The sequence below is a fragment of the Entelurus aequoreus genome, linkage group LG25, assembly GCF_033978785.1.
Source record: "Entelurus aequoreus isolate RoL-2023_Sb linkage group LG25, RoL_Eaeq_v1.1, whole genome shotgun sequence".
Taxonomy (NCBI): domain Eukaryota; kingdom Metazoa; phylum Chordata; class Actinopteri; order Syngnathiformes; family Syngnathidae; genus Entelurus; species Entelurus aequoreus.
In genome coordinates this window covers 12,257,591-12,277,886 of record NC_084755.1, presented here as the reverse complement: position 1 = coordinate 12,277,886, position 20,296 = coordinate 12,257,591, and the positions used below count along the sequence as shown (strand labels likewise).

The 20,296-nt window shown below is 36.5% G+C and overlaps 1 protein-coding gene across 1 annotated transcript; it reads left to right on the top strand.

Annotated features, from left to right (window-relative positions):
- Positions 1 to 3,819: 3,819 nt before the first annotated feature.
- LOC133642867 (5-hydroxytryptamine receptor 3A-like) lies at positions 3,820 to 20,171 on the top strand. The gene is made up of 9 exons (XM_062037278.1): positions 3,820 to 4,022; positions 8,077 to 8,219; positions 8,294 to 8,338; positions 8,411 to 8,517; positions 8,599 to 8,768; positions 14,930 to 15,045; positions 18,583 to 18,793; positions 18,865 to 19,014; positions 19,088 to 20,171. Exons 1-9 carry the CDS (start codon positions 3,956 to 3,958, stop codon positions 19,324 to 19,326), a joined length of 1,248 nt encoding a protein of 415 aa, XP_061893262.1. The 5' UTR covers positions 3,820 to 3,955; the 3' UTR covers positions 19,327 to 20,171.
- Positions 20,172 to 20,296: the final 125 nt, after the last annotated feature.

Sequence of the window (20,296 nt, the reverse complement as noted above, 5' to 3'; positions counted from 1 at the left end):
TATATATATATATATATATATATATATATATATATATATATATATATATATATATATATATATATATGTATATTATATTATAAAAAATAAATATTCATCATTTAATAATGTAAACGTTTTTACTATTTTTTGTATTCCATAATATATAAACAGATAAAAGCATAGATAAAAAAAACAAGTTAAGTTTGCATTGTAAACACAATAAATGATTATTAATAGTAGTATTAATATGCAACTTACTGGTGCAGATGTATAGAAGTCACATAAGTTCTGACTTGAGTCCTGCAGAGTTTAGCCTGGTCCTGAGGCAAAGTCCCCCTTCTCCTCCTGATTCTACTTCCTTCTGAAGCCTTATTGGACAATCCGGAAGAATTTATGTCCTGTGGAACATTTTAGAAGTTATGTGCGAGAACAAAAAAAAAACACATCAGCTGTCCAGTCTTACTTGGCGTCTTAATGTGATGAAATCCACTTTTAAGACTTTACAATCTTCCACTGACTAACGAGCAGATTATTAATCGGCCATCTCGCTACGTTATTACCCCAACCCCCCCGGCACTCTTGCATTTCCGTGATTCATTAGACAGAAAGTTAACCTTTGCTCAATCAGGCGGAGAAGCTGTGATTGGCATCGGATTTTCTTGGACTAAATTGTCCTCCGTTTGGTTCTGATAAGACCAGCGAGATCACAAACCTGGCTTTTATTGCGGCCATAACGCCGAGCTCGAAACAGTTCGACAACAGCAAAACAACCGTTTTAAGGTACGAAACATTAAAAGAATATGATGTGGTCGAGTTATTAAAGACTGTTACAATTTAAGGTGCTGTGATGTGCAAATACAAGAGATAAGAGGCATTCCTAAGAGATAACAGGGCAGCACTACATTGTAACAATGACAAAGTGAAAACATTTTTACTTCCTTCCTCTATTTAGATGACGAGGAAAGAAAATGTGGGGGAGAAACTCAAATCAATATGCAGTACCAGTCGTACGTTTGCACGCACAAAGAAAAGTGTGTCCACATGCTTGACTGCTACTGTCTATGAAACAAGACAATTATATCTGATAGGCAGTCGGGCTAATCGCTTAAAATCCGCAGCCATACTTGCAACTGTAACCGAACAAATGATAAAAAGGCAGATACGCATTGACAATAGCTACATACAGCTTCTGTAATTCGGGCACCAGTTCTTGGGAAATTGTTCCACACAGTAGCTCAGCTTCAAAGGATGGAAAGGATAATGCAGATATTAAGGAGACTAAAAATGTACCATAGTAGCAATTTAACATATGTAATATTTATATACTATATATACACAGTATATATTATATACGGATATATCATACTATATTTTTTATATAATATATACAATATATAACAAATTCCAATTACCATGTACAATATTACAGTCCACAGAACTTTCCTCCTTTGTCCATGTGATGTCAGATTAAACAAAAATTGAGCTGTTTGGCCACAATACCCAGCAATATGTTTGAAGGAGAAAAGGTGAGGCCTTTAATCCCAGGAACACCACACCTACCGTCAAGTATGGTGGTAGTAGTATTATACTCGGGGCCTGTTCTGCTGCCAATGGAACCGGTGCTTTACAGAGAGTAAATGGGACAATGAAAAAGGAGGATTACCTCCAAATTCTTCAGGACAACCTAAAATCATCAGCCCGGAGGTTGGGTCTTGGGCGCAGTTGGGTGTTCCAACAGGACAACGACCCCAAACACATGTCTAAAGTGGTAAAGGAATGGCTAAATCAGGTTAGAATTAATGTTTTAGAATGGCCTTCCCAAAGTCCTGACTTAAACGTGTGGACAATGCTGAAGAAACAAGTCCATGACAGAAAACCAACACATTTAGCTGAACTGCACCAATATTGTCAAGATGAGTGGTCAAAAATTCCACAAGCTTCTGGTGGAATTTTTGACCACTCATCTTGACAATATTGGTGCAATATTGGCTACCAAAAGCGCCTTATTGCAGTGAAACTTGCCAAGGGACATGTAAGCAAATATTAACATTGCTGTATGTATACCGTACTTTTGACCCATAATAAATTCATGAAAGAACCAAACTTCATGAATGTTTTTTGTAAGAAACAAGAAGTTGTTACAATCACTCCATCACAAAAAAATAAGAGTTGTAGAAATGATTGGAAACTCAAGACAGCCATGACATTATGTTCTTTACAAGTGTATGTAAACTTTTGACCACGACTGTATGTAACAGCTGCAGCAAAAAAATAGAGAGTAGATTCAGCAGAAAATATACATTATAAACAAAGAGAGGTATCTAACATTGAAGCGGTCAGGTAATAGACAGATATCATCTATTGCTGTATGGCGAGTGATTATACAGCTGGATGGAGTGCGGAATGAAGAAGTTCTTGAATCGAACACTGTGGGAACGAAGCTGAAGGAGCATAAATATATATATATATAGACTACCGTTCAAAAGTTTGGGGTCACATTGAAATGTCCTTATTTTTGAAGGAAAAGCACTGTACTTTTCAAAGAAGATAACTTTAAACTAGTCTTAACTTTAAAGAAATACACTCTATACATTGCTAATGTGGTAAATGACTATTCTGGCTGCAAATGTCTGGTTTTTGGGGCAATATCTACATAGGTGTATAGAGGCCCATTTCCAGCAACTATCACTCCAGTGTTCTAATGGTACAATGTGTTTGCTCATTGGCTCAGAAGGCTAATTGATGATTAGAAAACCCTTGTGCAATCATGTTCACACATCTGAAAACAGTTTAGCTCGTTACAGAAGCTACAAAACTGACCTTCCTTTGAGCAGATTGAGTTTCTGGAGCATCACCTTTGTGGGGTCAATTAAACGCTCAAAATGGCCAGAAAAAGAGAACTTTCATCTGAAACTCGACAGTCTATTCTTGTTCTTAGAAATGAAGGCTATTCCACAAAATTGTTTGGGTGACCCCAAACTTTTGAACGGTAGTGTGTATATATATATATATATATATATATAGTCAAGGTGTCTGTGGTTTATCCGTTATACAGTGCTCAATACCGGGGTAGAGAGAAATATACGTTACGTCAGGAAAAAACACAGAGGCTATTTCGCAGGTTTCCCTTCAGGGGATCCCCCGAAGAGCAGGGAAACCTGCGAAACAGGCCCCTTCTCCGTGTCTCAGCACTAATAGTTTGTGCACTTCCTGCTTTTTACGGGTTCCTTCCTTTATTATTATTTTCTAATAGGGAAGAGTTGAGTCAGTTAGTAGTCAGTAGGCTGGTTGATTAATAGTTATTGTTTAAGAGTACATTATTACTTTATAACAGTCATTCTTCTTCCTAGGGGGTGCATAGCAGAAAATATTTGAGAAGCATTGCTTTATAACAACAATTTATATCCAAATGTCAGTGTTATTGCAATAGGAAGGCATTTAAATTTAGCAGAATTGAAATAAGGAAGTTAACCAATTTGTCAACGACAATGACGATGCATGTCTGATATTCAGCTGTGAAAACAACTCCGTCTCACGCTATTAAAAAAACCCACAGCCCGCAGTTACCACAAAGTCTTTGTCAGGCCTTCGTGACAGTAAGACTGGCTCCATTCTAAAAAAACCAAGCAAGCGTTGTAATTCCTCGTCCCTGTGCTCCTGTGGGATCACGTGACCGTGGCATAATAGCAGCTGGCAAGCACAAAGGCAGCGGTGGTAATAGAACTTGTATTGTGTTTGTTTTAATTAATCATCGGTGTTGGTGTTTTTTAGCACACTATTGTGGCTGACGAAAAAAAAAGGTATTGTCTCGTGTCGTTGTCCGCGCTGTGACGTAACCAAATGGCCTATTTAAGACTTCACGCTTGGCAGGAAAAAGCGGGCAAAAGGATGTTGCAAAGGATGCCAAGAAACCTCCAATCAACCTGCAGGGGATTAGTTTGAATTTAAATGTGGTCATCTGGCTGGTGTCGCCATGCAAACGTCACTAATTACTAGTTGTGGTCTATGGATGCCTGTGCTCTTATGTCTGCTCATGGCAGGTAAGTCTACGGCGCTATAAAGTTTTAAGACTTAAAAAAATAGATTTCAAAGAGCTGATGTCCTCATTTCTCAGTTGTAAATCAATGTTCTAGTGTGTGTTATTAAGTAGTCGCTGTTCTTATCTAATAACTTGTGGCAGCTTTAACCTCTTAAGGCCCAAGGTGTTTGTTTACATGCTTTTTTTAAATTTATCTTTGCTATTTGGGCTTATTGGACCCTAATTAGAATAAAAACTAAAAACCATCTTTTAATATGATGTACTTAGTCCATACGTGCACAAATGTGTACTTCATGTGTAGTGACATGCACATTTTTATTTTTACACTTTTTTTTTCCAAATTCCATTGTATGTTATACTCTTCTGACACCACCAGCAGGCCTGGCCCTAACCAATCTGGCGCCCTAGGCAAGATTTTAGGTGGCGCCCCCCCACATCGGCAGTGAAATGTATATACTCACAAGAAACCGAATAGCTTTGTCTTTGACCTTTTTTTTTACTTAAAGAAAGCAAATTAACATATTATATGAGAATGTTATGTTATGATTATCTTTAACCGAATCACAGCAGTGCTCAAATTAAAAAAACAGCATTCCCTCTCATGTGATATTGCTTAATTAACATTAATGATGTGCACTTTAACAACTAGGCTTACAACTATACCTAATATATAAAGGGGTGGAAAAGTGACTATTACCTGCAGGGCAAACATTAGCTAACCAGAAGGCAATAACAATGTAAACAAAAAACACCTGCTTAATAGATCTAATACAAATGTCCCTGAGGAATGTAAGGTGGGAGTACTGTAATTACCTAACGTTACATTATTATTTTCCATAACAATTTAGCCCCCTCCACAATATTAACCCAACGTTAAAACAGAACTAGCTATTTATTGATTAGCAATTGCCGAATCATGTAACATTAGCTTAATGCTGAAAAGCCAGGTTACTATTACATACTGTAACAGACAAATAATTTCATGTAGGCTAACGTTACCTACCTGCTACCTCTGTCTTTTTCTCGTTTCTCCTCCTCTTCTTTTCTATTCCCTGGGCACCTGACAGTTTTGGCCGTTTTGACATCTTGTGTTGATTTTTTGATGTGGTGACGTCCAAAAAAGAGTCATGATACGGGAAGGGAGTGGGCGCACCCTGGTTGGGTACGTAATGTTGTAACAAATAATATTTCTATTACATAGGCTTTACTTTGCGTTTTAATTAACGTGGGATTATTTTTTGTATTTAGAAATAATAGTACCAACTTTTTTTTTTTTTCTCCAACATGGCGTGGCGCCCCCTGATGGACGGCGCCCTTAGCATTTGCCTATACGGCCTATGCCACGGGCCGGCCCTGACCACCAGATAGCAGAATAAGTGTCCATATGTCGGCACAAGACCCCAATTCAGTAGTGTACACAATTTTGGAAATAAGAGCTAAAAGGTGCTGTCCACGCATGTGGCCACTAAGGCCTTTAGAGGTTAAGGCAGAGATAGGAAACACGCAAGGGAATTTGGTCCAGAACGACTTGCTATTATTAAAAAAACAAAAAAAATCTGAAATTGTTAGAAAAATTTACAAAAAATGTTTCATAAATCTACAATGGAGCAAATTATTTTGTAACATCTGAAACAGGGGGAAAAAATTATTTATATGAATATATTATCTATTTTAAAATAAATGAATATATGTTATATATAATGTTAATAAACATAAAATCATATTTTATATATTTTTCAGCAGTAATGAAAACATTTTTTAGATTAAGGAATGTTCTGATCTGGGTTTTATGCTAATACCAATGACCTCTGAGCAATGTTCCCTCTAATTGTTCATGTGTGTGAGCAAACACAAAAACTCCCTGAGCATTCAGTGGAGCACATGTGAGCGACATCACACGTGGCAATACCAGCAGCACACCTGTCTCAAACCAATCTTTTATTATAACACTCAAATGACAGGAGTCATTTTCATGAGATTATTTTGTAATATTAGTGATTTGGCCCACTTGTAATGAAAATAAAATAAATCTTGTTTTTCATAAGATATGGATTAGTGTTGTACAGTATGTCTGGGTGGGGGTCCTGCTTTGGAAATTATTTGTACCCCTTTCAGAGATCACATTTAGTTGCCCTTAAACATCCTCATGTTGCACAATGAAATGTAAGCATAGGATGAAGTGTGCATTCCTGTAACTTTCTCTAGTAACTGCATTCCATGATTAAGATCAATACATTAACATTAATAATAAATGACAGTAGAATAAGCACACGTATGACTGAGGAGTCATAGTGTAACTTTGTGTGGTGTTTGAGTTGTCCGACTTTTTGTGTGGCCATAAATGCACCAGTGGCTTAGTGCTATGCGTGTTGGTGACAGATGACAAATAAGGAAAAACAACTAAGCTTTTTTTGAAGTTGTGGCGGAAATAAAAAATGCCACATTCCATTACAAAAAGAGAAAACCCTGCTATTGAATTCAAGAAGTAAAAGTATGAAGGTAGTGTTTGTGTTGCTCTTCCTTCTCGCCTGCCCTCTCCACTCATTGAGGACTCTTAAATAAAAAGTCAAAGTACACTGCAAAAAGTCAGTGTTCAAAAACAAGAAAAAAAACCCAAAATTAAGGATCTTTTATTTGAATTAAGCAAAATTATCTGCCAATAGAACAAGACAATTTGGCTTGTCAAGACTTTCCAAAACAAGTAAAATTAGCTAACCTCAATGAACCCAAAAATACCTTAAAATAAGTATATTCTCACTAATAACAAGTGCACTTTTCTTGGTAGAAAAAAAAAAGAGACCTTTTTGCTCAATATGTTGAAAAATATTCTTAAATTAAGTAAATGCTAGTGCCATTATCTTGACATAATGATATGCGCTCGGCATCATGATTTTTTGTTTTATGCTTGAAGTAAGAAATTATTACTTTGAAAAAGTAGTTTTATACTTTGCATCAGTTGATATTCTAGTTTCAAGCATTTTTTACTCAATATAGGTCATAAAATCTCAGCAATTAGCTGTAATATCTTACTGAGATCATTTAGGACCAAAACCCTTAAAACAAGTAAAACACTCTTAACATAAAATCTTCTTAGTGAGAAGAATTACACTACCGTTCAAAAGTTTGGAGTCACCCAAACAATTTTGTGGAATAGCCTTCATTTCTAAGAACAAGAATAGACTGTCGATTTTCAGATGAAAGTTCTCTTTTTCTGGCCATTTTGAGCGTTTAATTGACCCCACAAATGTGATGATCCAGAAACTCAATCTGCTCAAAGGAAGGTCAGTTTTGTAGCTTCTGTAACGAGCTAAACTGTTTACAGATGTGTGAACATGATTGCACAAGGGTTTTCTAATCATCAATTAGCCTTCTGAGCCAATGAGCAAACACATTGTACCATTAGAACACTGGAGTGATAGTTGCTGGAAATGGGCCTCTATACACCTATGTAGATATTGCACCAAAAACCAGACATTTGCAGCTAGAATAGTCATTTACCACATTAGCAATGTATAGAGTGTATTTCTTTAAAGTTAAGACTAGTTTAAAGTTATCTTCATTGAAAAGTACAGTGCTTTTCCTTCAAAAATAAGGACATTTCAATGTGACCCCAAACTTTTGAACAGTAGTGTATCTTATCAGACAGAAAATAAGCAAATATCACCCTTATTTGAGATATTTAATCTTACTTAGATTTCAGTTTTTGCAGTGTAATGTTTAATATATTATAGATTAAATGTATTTTCTATGGTTTCTGAATTTGATACTATAGTTATTCTTTTTGATAAACCTTTTTAATTCAGTTACATTGTTTCTTATGGTAAAAATTGTTTTGAAACGGATTACTAACATAATCCAATGTATCACATTGTACAAACTTATCGAGGTCATCACCCATGTTTTTTTTAATATACAGTATAAATAGCAATTACTACTCACTATAATTTTGTAAATATGTATATTCATGGTGTTATTGCTTTGCCAAATCTTTCAGCAATCTCATGCCATTTCCAAAGGGAATTCATAGTTCTCAAACGCTCCGTTTGCACATTCAGGAGGCGGGTATGCCAACAACTGCACTTCTCGCAGATGTCTGGCGCAAATGTTGATCGACAGAAATTTAGCCACTCAGCCTCAGCGTGACAACTGCACTCAGTTTATATACATACCACTTGTGGAGTACCAGACCCTCAAAGTCGTAAGTACTGACTGAAATCAAGCCATCAGTGACACTGCATACTGGTGTGGCGTGATTGTTTTCTTGTATTTCAGGACACTAAGAATCTTCGTCTAAGCTGCCGTCTACAGGCCACTGTTGTAAGCGTTCTGATACCTTAAACATTGGAAGCGATGCTTTTAATTGTAATTGAATTATTTTTTTTACCACAGGAATGGGTCGATGACCAAATATACTGGGATGAGTCCATTTTCCCGTATGATGAGGTCATTCTGCCTGTAAACAAAGTGTGGACCCCGGAGATTTACGTGTCCAACGGGTAAGAGCTCGGTTACATTTTCCATCACGCGTCAGTGTTTAGCCTTTAGATGCACACCTTTTTTATCTTGCGATGTTCCAGAGTATCAGGAGCAACACAGAATGGCTATCGTGACCTGCTGGCATTTCACAACGGCACCTTGAGGCACCGTATGGTGCTGACAGCAGAGATCAACTGTGAGTTTAACCTGTTCAACTACCCCTTTGCTGAGGACGAGTGTCCTGTGGTCCTCCAAGCCTGGTCCACTCAAGGTAAACCTTGTCACATTCTTGGACTTGCAGAAATCCACTAAAGTAAATCCACGTACATTACAATGTAGTGATTGAAGATATGGCCTGAAATCTATATTGCAATATATTCTTTTGTACATTAATGATAATAGAAGCATTCCAAAATGGGTTACAAAGACTGCCAATTTAGCGACTGACACATGCGATTGGTCACTTCTGTCAAAATTTAGTTTGGATACTTTACATTATTTTTTAACGATACTACAAATTTGGGTATCGATCCAATAACATTTAGTTACAGGGGCAGTATTGGTCATACCAACGCTGAGACTTCAAATTTCAAGATCATTAAACGGTTACATTTTTGATCACAATTATAATCAGACAAAACCCAAGGGCTGTGTAACAATATCAATTGCATATTTAAAAGGGTTTCCTACTGTTGGCTCAGATTTAATTAGTCCTTTTGAGTGCAGAGATTTATTTCCGTAAATGACAACAAAAACGACATAATTGTTGATAGTTATAAATATCAATCTAACCACAGTGTATTCGACTTGATACTTTATTAATTGGTATCATTACTGTCGATATTTGTATCAATCTGCCCACTTTTGTTTACATTCAAGAGCTATAGTTTGCTTTTGAGTCTAGGGATTTATTTCCGTTTTTTGTAAATGACAACAAAAACGACATAATTGTTGATAGTAATAAATATCAATCTAACCACAGTGTATTCGACTTGATACTTTATTAATTGGTATCATTACTGTCGATATTTGTATCAATCTGCCCACTTTTGTTTATAATTCAAGAGCTATAGCTTGCTTTTGAGTCTAGGGATTTATTTCCGTTTTTTGTAAATGACAACAAAAACGACATAATTGTTGATAGTAATAAATATCAATCTAACCACACTGTATTCGACTTGATACTTTATTAATTGGTATCATTACTGTCGATATTTGTATCAATCTGCCCACTTTTGTTTACATTCAAGAGCTATAGCTTGCTTTTGAGTCTAGGGAATTATTTCCGTTTTTTGTAAATGACAACAAAAACGACGTAATTGTTGATAGTAATAAATATCAATCTAACCACAGCGTATTCGACTTGATACTTTATCAATTGGTATCATTACGGTCGATATTTGTATGAATCTGCCCACTTTTTTTTACATCCAAGAGCTATAGCTTGCTTTTGAGTCTAGGGAATTATTTCCGTTTTTTGTAAATGACAACAAAAACGACGTAATTGTTGATAGTAATAAATATCAATCTAACCACAGCGTATTCGACTTGATACTTTATCAATTGGTATCATTACGGTCGATATTTGTATGAATCTGCCCACTTTTTTTTTACATCCAAGAGCTATAGCTTGCTTTTGAGTCTAGGGATTTATTTCCGTTTTTTGTAAATGACAACAAAAACGAAATAATTGCTGATAGTAATAAATATCAATCTAACCACAGTGTATTCGACTTGATACTTTATTAATTGGTATCATTACTGTCAATATTTGTATCAATCTGCCCACTTTTGTTTACATTCAAGAGCTATAGCTTACTTTTGAGTCTAGGGATTTATTTCCGTTTTTTGTAAATGACAACAAAAACGACGTAATTGTTGATAGTAATAAATATCAATCTAACCACAGTGTATTCGACTTAATACTTTATTAATTGGTATCATTACTGTCAATATTTGTATCAATCTGCCCACTTTTGTTTACATTCAAGAGCTATAGCTTGCTTTTGAGTCTAGGGATTTATTTCCGTTTTTTGTAAATGACAACAAAAACGACGTAATTGTTGATAGTAATAAATATCAATCCAACCACAGTGTATTCGACTTGATACTTTATTAATTGGTATCATCACTGTCAATATTTGTATCAATCTGCCCACTTTTGTTTACATTCAAGAGCTATAGCTTGCTTTTGAGTCCAGGGATTTATTTCCGTTTTTTGTAAATGACAACAAAAACGACATAATTGTTGATAGTAATAAATATCAATCTAACCACAGTGTAATCGACTTGATACTATATTAATTGGTATCATTACTGTCGATATTTGTATCAATCTGCCCACTTTTGTTTACATTCAAGAGCTATAGCTTGCTTTTGAGTCTAGGGATTTATTTCCGTTTTTTGTAAATGACAACAAAAACGACGTAATTGTTGATAGTAATAAATATCAATCTAACCACAGTGTATTCGACTTGATACTTTATTAATTAGTATCATTACTGTCAATATTTGTATCAATCTGCCCACTTTTGTTTACATTCAAGAGCTATAGCTTGCTTTTGAGTCTAGGGATTTATTTCCGTTTTTTGTAAATGACAACAAAAACGACGTAATTGTTGATAGTAATAAATATCAATCTAACCACAGTGTATTCGACTTGATACTTTATTAATTGGTATCATTACTGTCAATATTTGTATCAATCTGCCCACTTTTGTTTACATTCAAAAGCTATAGCTTGCTTTTGAGTCTAGGGATTTATTTCCGTTTTTTGTAAATGACAACAAAAACGACGTAATTGTTGATAGTAATAAATATCAATCCAACCACAGTGTATTCGACTTGATACTTTATTAATTGGTATCATCACTGTCAATATTTGTATCAATCTGCCCACTTTTGTTTACATTCAAGAGCTATAGCTTGCTTTTGAGTCCAGGGATTTATTTCCGTTTTTTGTAAATGACAACAAAAACGACATAATTGTTGATAGTAATAAATATCAATCTAACCACAGTGTAATCGACTTGATACTATATTAATTGGTATCATTACTGTCAATATTTGTATCAATCTGCCCACTTTTGTTTACATTCAAGAGCTATAGCTTGCTTTTGAGTCTAGGGATTTATTTCCGTTTTTTGTAAATGACAACAAAAACGACGTAATTGTTGATAGTAATAAATATCAATCTAACCACAGTGTATTCGACTTGATACTTTATTAATTGGTATCATTACTGTCAATATTTGTATCAATCTGCCCACTTTTGTTTACATTCAAAAGCTATAGCTTGCTTTTGAGTCTAGGGATTTATGTCCGTTTTTTGTAAATGACAACAAAAACGACGTAATTGTTGATAGTAATAAATATCAATCTAACCACAGTGTAATCGACATGATACTTTATTAATTGGTATCATTACTGTCGATATTTGTATCAATCTGCCCACTTTTGTTTACATTAAAGAGCTATAGCTTGCTTTTGAGTCTAGGGATTTATTTCCGTTTTTTGTAAATGACAACAAAAACGACGTAATTGTTGATAGTAATAAATATCAATCCAACCACAGTGTATTTGACTTGATACTTTATTAATTGGTATCATTACTGTCAATATTTGTATCAATCTGCCCACTTTTGTTTACATTCAAGAGCTATAGTTTACGGTTAGTGGTTAGCATATCCTCCTACGGTGTGTAGTGTAGCATGTTTAGCTATTCCTTGTCCTCCAGTGATTAAATTTGACACTAAAAAACATAATTTGTCACCACGGAGGCAAGGATTGCTGACTTAGAAATGGCTTTGCACTTTGGAAGGACATTTGCCACAAGCACGAATGCTACATTGCAAGCTTATAGCTAGAAATGGACTGTAGCAACTCATTATGTAATAAACTTTCACCTTCTTATCTAGTAACGCCACATTTTGTATTGATATGCCGCAGTTGTAATAAAATTCAACGCATTTTGTGATAAACTTGTTACATAGTGCAAAAGTTATCACAAATGCGGGTGCTGCACTTTTTTTGAATGAAATGTAACAATTTGGTGCATTATAAATCATCAAATTCGATGTCTTAATTACAAAAACTATCTGAGCAACACAAAATATTTAATCTTCATTAGAATTCATTTTAAGAATCAATAAAAGGATGTTTCATTGGCCAAACCTAAACCCAATGTAACTTTGATTACAGTGGAGGATGTGATCGGAAGTTGGAGACTAAAAAAAATACAGTAATTAAGTATTAGACATGAAATTGACCAGTGCACTGAAATGTTAGAAGACATACAATCGTGTAATATGGATTATGTTATGAAAAATACTTTACAGTACATGTGAAAAGCACATACAAACATGAAACAGAAAAAAAAAAATTTACTCCATCAATGACCAATTGCATGTTGTTGTTTTTCACAAATGTTAATTACACTACTTCATGAAAGTACCGTAGTTAGTAGGACATTTTTTTGTACAACAAAGTTTTTGTCTTTTTAAAAAGGCACGTTACATGTTAAAATTCTGCTGTTTCGGGCGGGCCAAGCACTATTAAACTCAACAATTGCAATGAGAGACGTTGATTTGAGATACTAGTGTTTTAAGTTAAGAGCTCTGCCAGAACCAATTAAATGGGCTGTTTGCAACATTAACACCAATGCCTAGAGGGCGCAAACTTTCCAATGTATTTCAAACGTTATATACCGCCCTCTTCCGTCTTCTATGACGTAACTACGTACGTACATATGTAACACATGCACAAGCAATAGCTTTGGATTTTGTAAGCCAATGATACCCGATTTGGAGAGTTACCATTAGCTATCATTGAATGTACATTATATTCTTACAACAACCTGACCGCAAATTGTTTGTTGCTTCTCTTGGACTGTTTTAACACACGTATGTTTTGTTATACCACTAATGGTAACAAAAGCTAGCCAATAGAGTTCTTGTTTTATTTTTTGCTTTGAATAAAGTAACCGTGAGCAAGTTGGAAACAGCCCCTTTAAAGGCCTACTGAAATGAAATGTTCTTATTCAAACGGGGATAGCAGATCCATTCTATGTGTCATACTTGATCATTTCGCGATATTGCCATATTTTTGCTGGAAGGATTTAGTAGAGAACATCGACGATAAAGTTCGCAACTTTTGGTCGCTGATAAAAAAAAGCCTTGCCTGTACCGGAAGTAGCGTGACGTCGCAGGTTGAAGGGCTCCTCACATTTCCCCATTGTTTACACCAGCAGCGAGAGCGATTCGGACCGAGAAAGCGACGATTACCCCATTAATTTGAGCGAGGATGAAAGATTTGTGGATGAGGAACGTGAGAGTGAAGGATTAGAGTGCAGTGCAGGACTTTATTTTTTCGCTCTGACCGTAACTTAGGTACAAGGGTTCATTGGATTCCACACTTTCTCCTTTTTTCTATTGTGGATCACGGATTTGTATTTTAAACCACCTCGGATACTATATCCTCTTGAAAATGAGAGTCGAGAACGCGAAATGGACATTCACAGTGACTTTTATCTCCACGACAATACATCGGTGAAGCACTTTAGCTACGGAGCTAACGTGATAGCATCGGGCTTAACTGCAGATAGAAACAAAAGAAATAAGCCCCTGACTGGAAGGATAGACAGAAGATCAACAATACTATTAAACCATGGACATGTAACTACACGGTTAATGCTTTCCAGCCTGGCGAAGCTTAACAATGCTGTTGCTAACGACGCCATTGAAGCTAACTTAGCTACGGGACCTCGACAGAGCTATACTAAAAACATTAGCTATCCACCTACGCCAGCCCTCATCTGCTCATCAACACCCGTGCTCACCTGCGTTCCAGCGATCGATTGTGCGACGAAGGACTTCACCCGATCATCGATGCGGTCGCCGGCTAGCGTCGGATAGCGCGTCTGCTATCCAACTCAAAGTCCTCCTGGTTGTGTTGCTGCAGCCAGCCGCTAATACACCGATCCCACATACAACTTTCTTCTTTGCAGTCTCCATTGTTCATTAAACAAATTGCAAAAGATTCACCAATCTGGAATTTTGCGATGAAAACAGAGCTGTTTGTATTGGGATTCAATGTGTCCGAATACTTCCGTTTCAACGATTGACGTCACGCGCAAACGTCATCATACCTAGACGTTTTCAACCGGAAGTTTCCTGGGAAATTTAAAATTGCACTTTATAAGTTAACCCGGCCGTATTGGCATGTGTTGCAATGTTAAGATTTCATCATTGATATATAAACTATCAGACTGCGTGGTCGGTAGTAGTGGCTTTCAGTAGGCCTTTAAGGTCATAAATTGAGGTAATACTGCTTTCAAAAAATATGGTTATTTCTCTTCCTAGTAAAAAATTGTTGCACAAACTGAAACTATTTGCCCATGTTTCATTTTAAGAAGGCTTCATTGGTTTCGCCTAGGATGCGGTACACAGATGGATATTGGGACGGTGGATTTGTTTGACAGTAGCCATGGCGAATGGGAATCTTTGGGAGCTTACCTCCACTCTCCATCTGACGACAGCTTCTACATCTCGGTAGGTTTACTTTTACTTCTATTCCATATAATTTCATGATATTAGTTGGTATATTTACACTTTAGTTATCACTACACGTCACTTCCTGTTAATGGGGAAAATATGCTAAGAAAAAACTCTGCTCTGGCTACCGTTTTTTGTTGTTGTTGTTCTTTTATTTGATCATTTTTAAGTTTTCCTGACCACTGATTGTGATCACAGCAACATCTTCAAACTGCTCTTGGTTCGGTGAGAGGCACAGATCCGCTAAATTCCGCCGGCTAGCGGCCCAACTGCAATTTAAAGCGGTTGCCTAGCAACCCGATGCCAGACAGAGTTCAAGCTGCGAGAGTTTGGGACAATTTTAAAGAGTTGCTGACCACACAGTGAGCTCGTTTGACGGGCAGAAACCACCAATCGAGCGGCGCAAGGTACAAAATTGTTGAAATATACAAGTTAAATATGCCACGAGTCGCTAAATAAGCAACCGCCGTTAGCGGACCACCGAAGCAAAAATGCTGAGACCGAAGTTACGTAACTCACTACAGAACTCAAAGCCTGGAACCTTCAATCTCTACAAATGACTTTCTGCAAACAGGAAGTGAAGGGGAGCAGGACATCACATTGGTCTTACAGAAAAAGACCAACTAGATTCAAAAGTGGACAAAAATAAACGACAACCTGCAATAAACTATGAAAGCAGATGCGACAATTCTAAGAACTGATGCGGCAACCATGAAAGTAGATGTGGCAAGTCATTTGGAAGGTCTAAGATCACGAATGGCTAGTCTGAAATCAGATCCAAAAGCAAATATGGTATGCCTTCAAGCAAAAGTAGAAAGCTTGCAAACCCTAAATAACAGCTTGAAAAAAGGAGCTTTTCAATCTAAAAGATAATGTGATGAGTCTCTTAAAAAGGTGCAAAGAGAAATGCAAAAATAGATAAAACATTCTCCAAGAGGAAAATATAGCAATGCATCAAAAAATGAAGGTACTGCAATAAGACAACATTGCTCTGAAGAATATCATTGATGATATAGATCAGGATAAACGAATGATATCGTGACAGGGCTGCGTACCATTCCCAGATCCTATGCCAGCGCTGGTGATAGTAAAGGAGAACCAGATGAAATGGATGTCGCCTCAGCAGAGCAACAAGTGGTTAACTTTCTGCAATCAAGGAAAATTGATGTAGATATTAACACCATCGAAAGGACGAAACAACAACACCTCTCAGGTCATCGTTGTGAAATTCACCAACAGGAAAAACAAAATCACACTGCTGAAAAAAGGACGAAACTGAAGGGTACAAATGTGTACAGGAATGACCACCGAACTAAACGCATCGCCAAGAAAGCATGTGACTTGAGGAAGCGGAGGAAAAAGCAGGGAACTTGGAGCACCAACTGCAAAAATGTCTATTTATAGATAAACATCAGGTCCTCTTTTCTATTGACACTGCACTGTACATTATAAAAAGTTAATTATTTGACTTGATATGTTGTCTATATGTGGAAAAATATTAAAATGTATACAAAATAGAGGCCTTCTCTCCAGTGAACATCTTTGCTCTAATAAATGCCTGGCTCACTCTGCAGTTTGAGTAAATAAAACACATTACCAATATTATTTGTAGTGTAAAATCAAGTATACATTTTAAGTTAAGGTTTTCTGGATCACTTACTTAGCATATTTATGTTTTGAAATGGATATTTTTAGGGATGTCCGATAATATCGGACTGCCGACATTATCGGCCGATAAATGCTTTAAAATGTAATATCGGGAATTATCGGTATCGGTTTCAAAATTATCGGTATCGGTTTAAAAAAGTAAAATGTATGACTTTTTAAAACGCCGCTGTGTACACGGACATAGGAAGAAGTACAGAGCGCCAATAAACCTTGAAGGCACTATTTGCGTGCCGGCCCAGTCACATAATGTCTACAGCTTTTGACACACTCACAAGTGAATGCAAGGCATACTTGATCAACAGCCGTACAGGTCACACTGAGGGTGACCGTATAAACAACTTTAACACTGTTACAAATATGCGCCACACTGTGAACCCACACCAAACGAGAATGACAAACACATTTCGGGAGAACATCCGCACCGTAACACAACATAAACACAACAGAACAAATACCCAGAACCCCTTGCAGCACTAACTCTTCCAGGATGCTACAATATACACCCCCGCTACCCCCTGCCCCCCCTAACCCCGCCCACCTCAACCTCCTGTGTCCCAAATTCCAAGCTGCTGTTTTGAGGCATGTTAAAAAAAAAATAACGCACTTTGTGACTTCAATAATAAATATGGCAGTGCCATGTTGGCACTTTTTTCCATAACTTGAGTTGAAGTTGTTCTCTTATTTTGGAAAACCTTGTTACATTGTTTAATGCATCCAGCGGGGCATCACAACAAAATGAGGCATATTAATTAGGGATGTCCGATAATGGCTTTTTGCCGATATCCGATATTGTCCAACTATTTAATTACCGATACCGATATCAACCGATACCGATATCAACCGATATATACAGTCGTGGAATAACACATTCTTATGCCTAATTTGGACTACCAGGTATGGTGAAGATAAGGTACTTTTTAAAAAAATTAATAAAATAAAATAAGAAAAATAAATTAAAAACATTTTCTTGAATAAAAAAGAAAGTAAAACAATATAAAAGCAGTTACATAGTTTAATGTAGTCTTTATTTGAAGGGACAATGCACAGAAACATTAAGCTCAAAGACAGATGTGTTCTGTACCAGATTATAGCTAAATAGCTCATTTCCATCTGCAGTTCCTGGCTACCTAAATTAAAGGGATACAAAAATCATGCAATAAAATTATGACAATAAAAACATACTATAGCATGTTTTTAAATTAAGAAAAGTCATAAAATGCCTTTTAATGTACACATACTTAATATACAATACAACCACACCTCATTTACATCATCACACAAAGACAATACATACTTTTGTTCACATCTGTCATTTGTAAAAACATAGAAACTAGTAATTAATGAAAATTAGTCAAATTAACTGTTAAAGGTTAGTACTATTAGTGGACCAGCAGCACGCACAATCATGTGTGCTTACGGACTGTATCCCTTGCAGACTGTATTGATATATATTGATATATAATGTAGGAACCAGAATATTAATAACAGAAAGAAACAACCCTTTTGTCTGAATGGGGGAGGGAGGTTTTTTGGGTTGGTGCACTAATTGTAAGTGTATCTTGTGTTTTTTATGTTGATTTAATTTTAAAAATAAAAATAAAAATAAAAAAAATAAAAAAAACGATACCGATAATTTCCGATATTACATTTTAACGCATTTATCGGCCGATGTCCGATAATATTGGCAGGCCGATATTATCGGACATCTCTAATATTAATTTGTTAATTCCACAACTGTATATATCGGTATCAGTTGATATCGGTAATTAAGAGTTGGACAATATCGGAATATCTGCAAAAAAGCCATTATCGGACATCTCTAGATATTACGTTTCGATTGATACTCACCACGCCTCCATGTTCCAGGTGGTGCTGAAAATCCGACAACAAAACCCCTTCATTACCCTCCTCCTTCCGAGCATTCTGCTGATTTTGGCCGACATGGTTAGCTTTGCCCTGCCACTGGGAGGCGGCGAGCGCAACTCCTTCAAAGTCACCCTGGCGCTCAGCTTCACCATGTTCCTCGTCATCCTCAACGACCAGCTGCCTGGCGACAGCGAGTGCGGCCCCGTGATCAGTCAGTCGCCTCCCGACACTACATCATCACCGTATGACTACAGATGACTTACCGTGTTGGTTGTGCTGCAGAATACCACTTCTGCGTGTGCCTGATTATGCTGGTGGTGAGCATGCTGGCGTCCATGGTGTTCACGCGCGTGGCCAAGGATGGCGGCATCATCCTCTGTTGTTTTCCTAGAGGAACAAAGTCTGGAAGCACTCAACAGAAAGCTGATCAGGGTAAGTGGTGTTATTATAGATAGTGATTATCACAACACAGAACCTTTTGAGCAATAAAAATATCTTTTGGCAGACGTCAGCGTCATCCAGGTGAACAACTCAGAGGACAATCCGATGCTTAAGAAAGTGGTGGACTTCCTGGAGGACTTTAAGGCCAAGGATGCGGAGAGTGACAAAAACCAGAAATACGCCGATAGACTAGACAAGGCATTCTTCTGGTTCTATTTAATTTTTGGCACGCTGTATTTCTGTGTTATGATCACAGTGATGGCCAAATATAACTGCGAGGTTAACCACTTGGATTTCTTCTAACCGTTCCCCAAATTGTTAAATGCATGAATAGACGGTTACATTAATTGGAACACCTCTACCACAGTTTATATGAGGAATAAAGCAGGTAGATAATAAAACAGCTTTATTTATAATTTAAATTCTTACTTGTCATGAAAACATAAATCATGACATTTTATGTTGAGCCACCTTTTAGTGTTGGATTGGCACTTGCATAAACAAGTGTTTGCCGCCCTCTAGTGGCTGCAACGTTCACTGCATGCAAATTGAGCTACAACTGTACTTTGGCTTTCCTTCATTGCACAAACATGCTATGTTCTGTTTATTTTCCAATTAAACAACATCAATTTATTTCTGCAGTCTAAAGAAAGTCAATAGTTTTTAGAACTTTTTAACTTTGCATTGTGTGTCTTACAAGGAAAATGTTTATTCTAAATGTGCCATTTTGGGCACCTTTGATAGGAAAATCAAGAAATGCTTGTCATTTTAAAGGATAGGGCTTACTTTAAAAAAAATCATATTCAAGAAACTAAAATATCACTAGTTCTTTAATGAAAGAATGGCCACTCGTATCATGCATACTGGTTTCCTGTTTATTATGGAATTTGTAAATAATGCAGAAATATGTGACTTTCATCAACACATCCATTTTTCATCCACCACTTATTTGGCTTAGATATTGGAAATACAAATATAATTATTTGCCTCACTACTAGTAGAAAATAAATCAATGTAACGTGTCAGTAGAGGAGCTGATGTGTTGTATAATTGTAGGGCTGCAACAACTAATCGATTAAATCGATTATAAAAATAGTTGCCGATTAATTTAGTCATCGATTCATTGGATCTATGCTATGCGCATGCGCAGAGGCTTTTTTTTTTTTTTTTTTTTAATTTTTGTACAAACAGCTGAGAAACAATAATCAAAATAAGTATGGTGCCAGTATGCTGTTTTTTTTCCAATAAAATACTGGAAAGGATAGAAATGTAG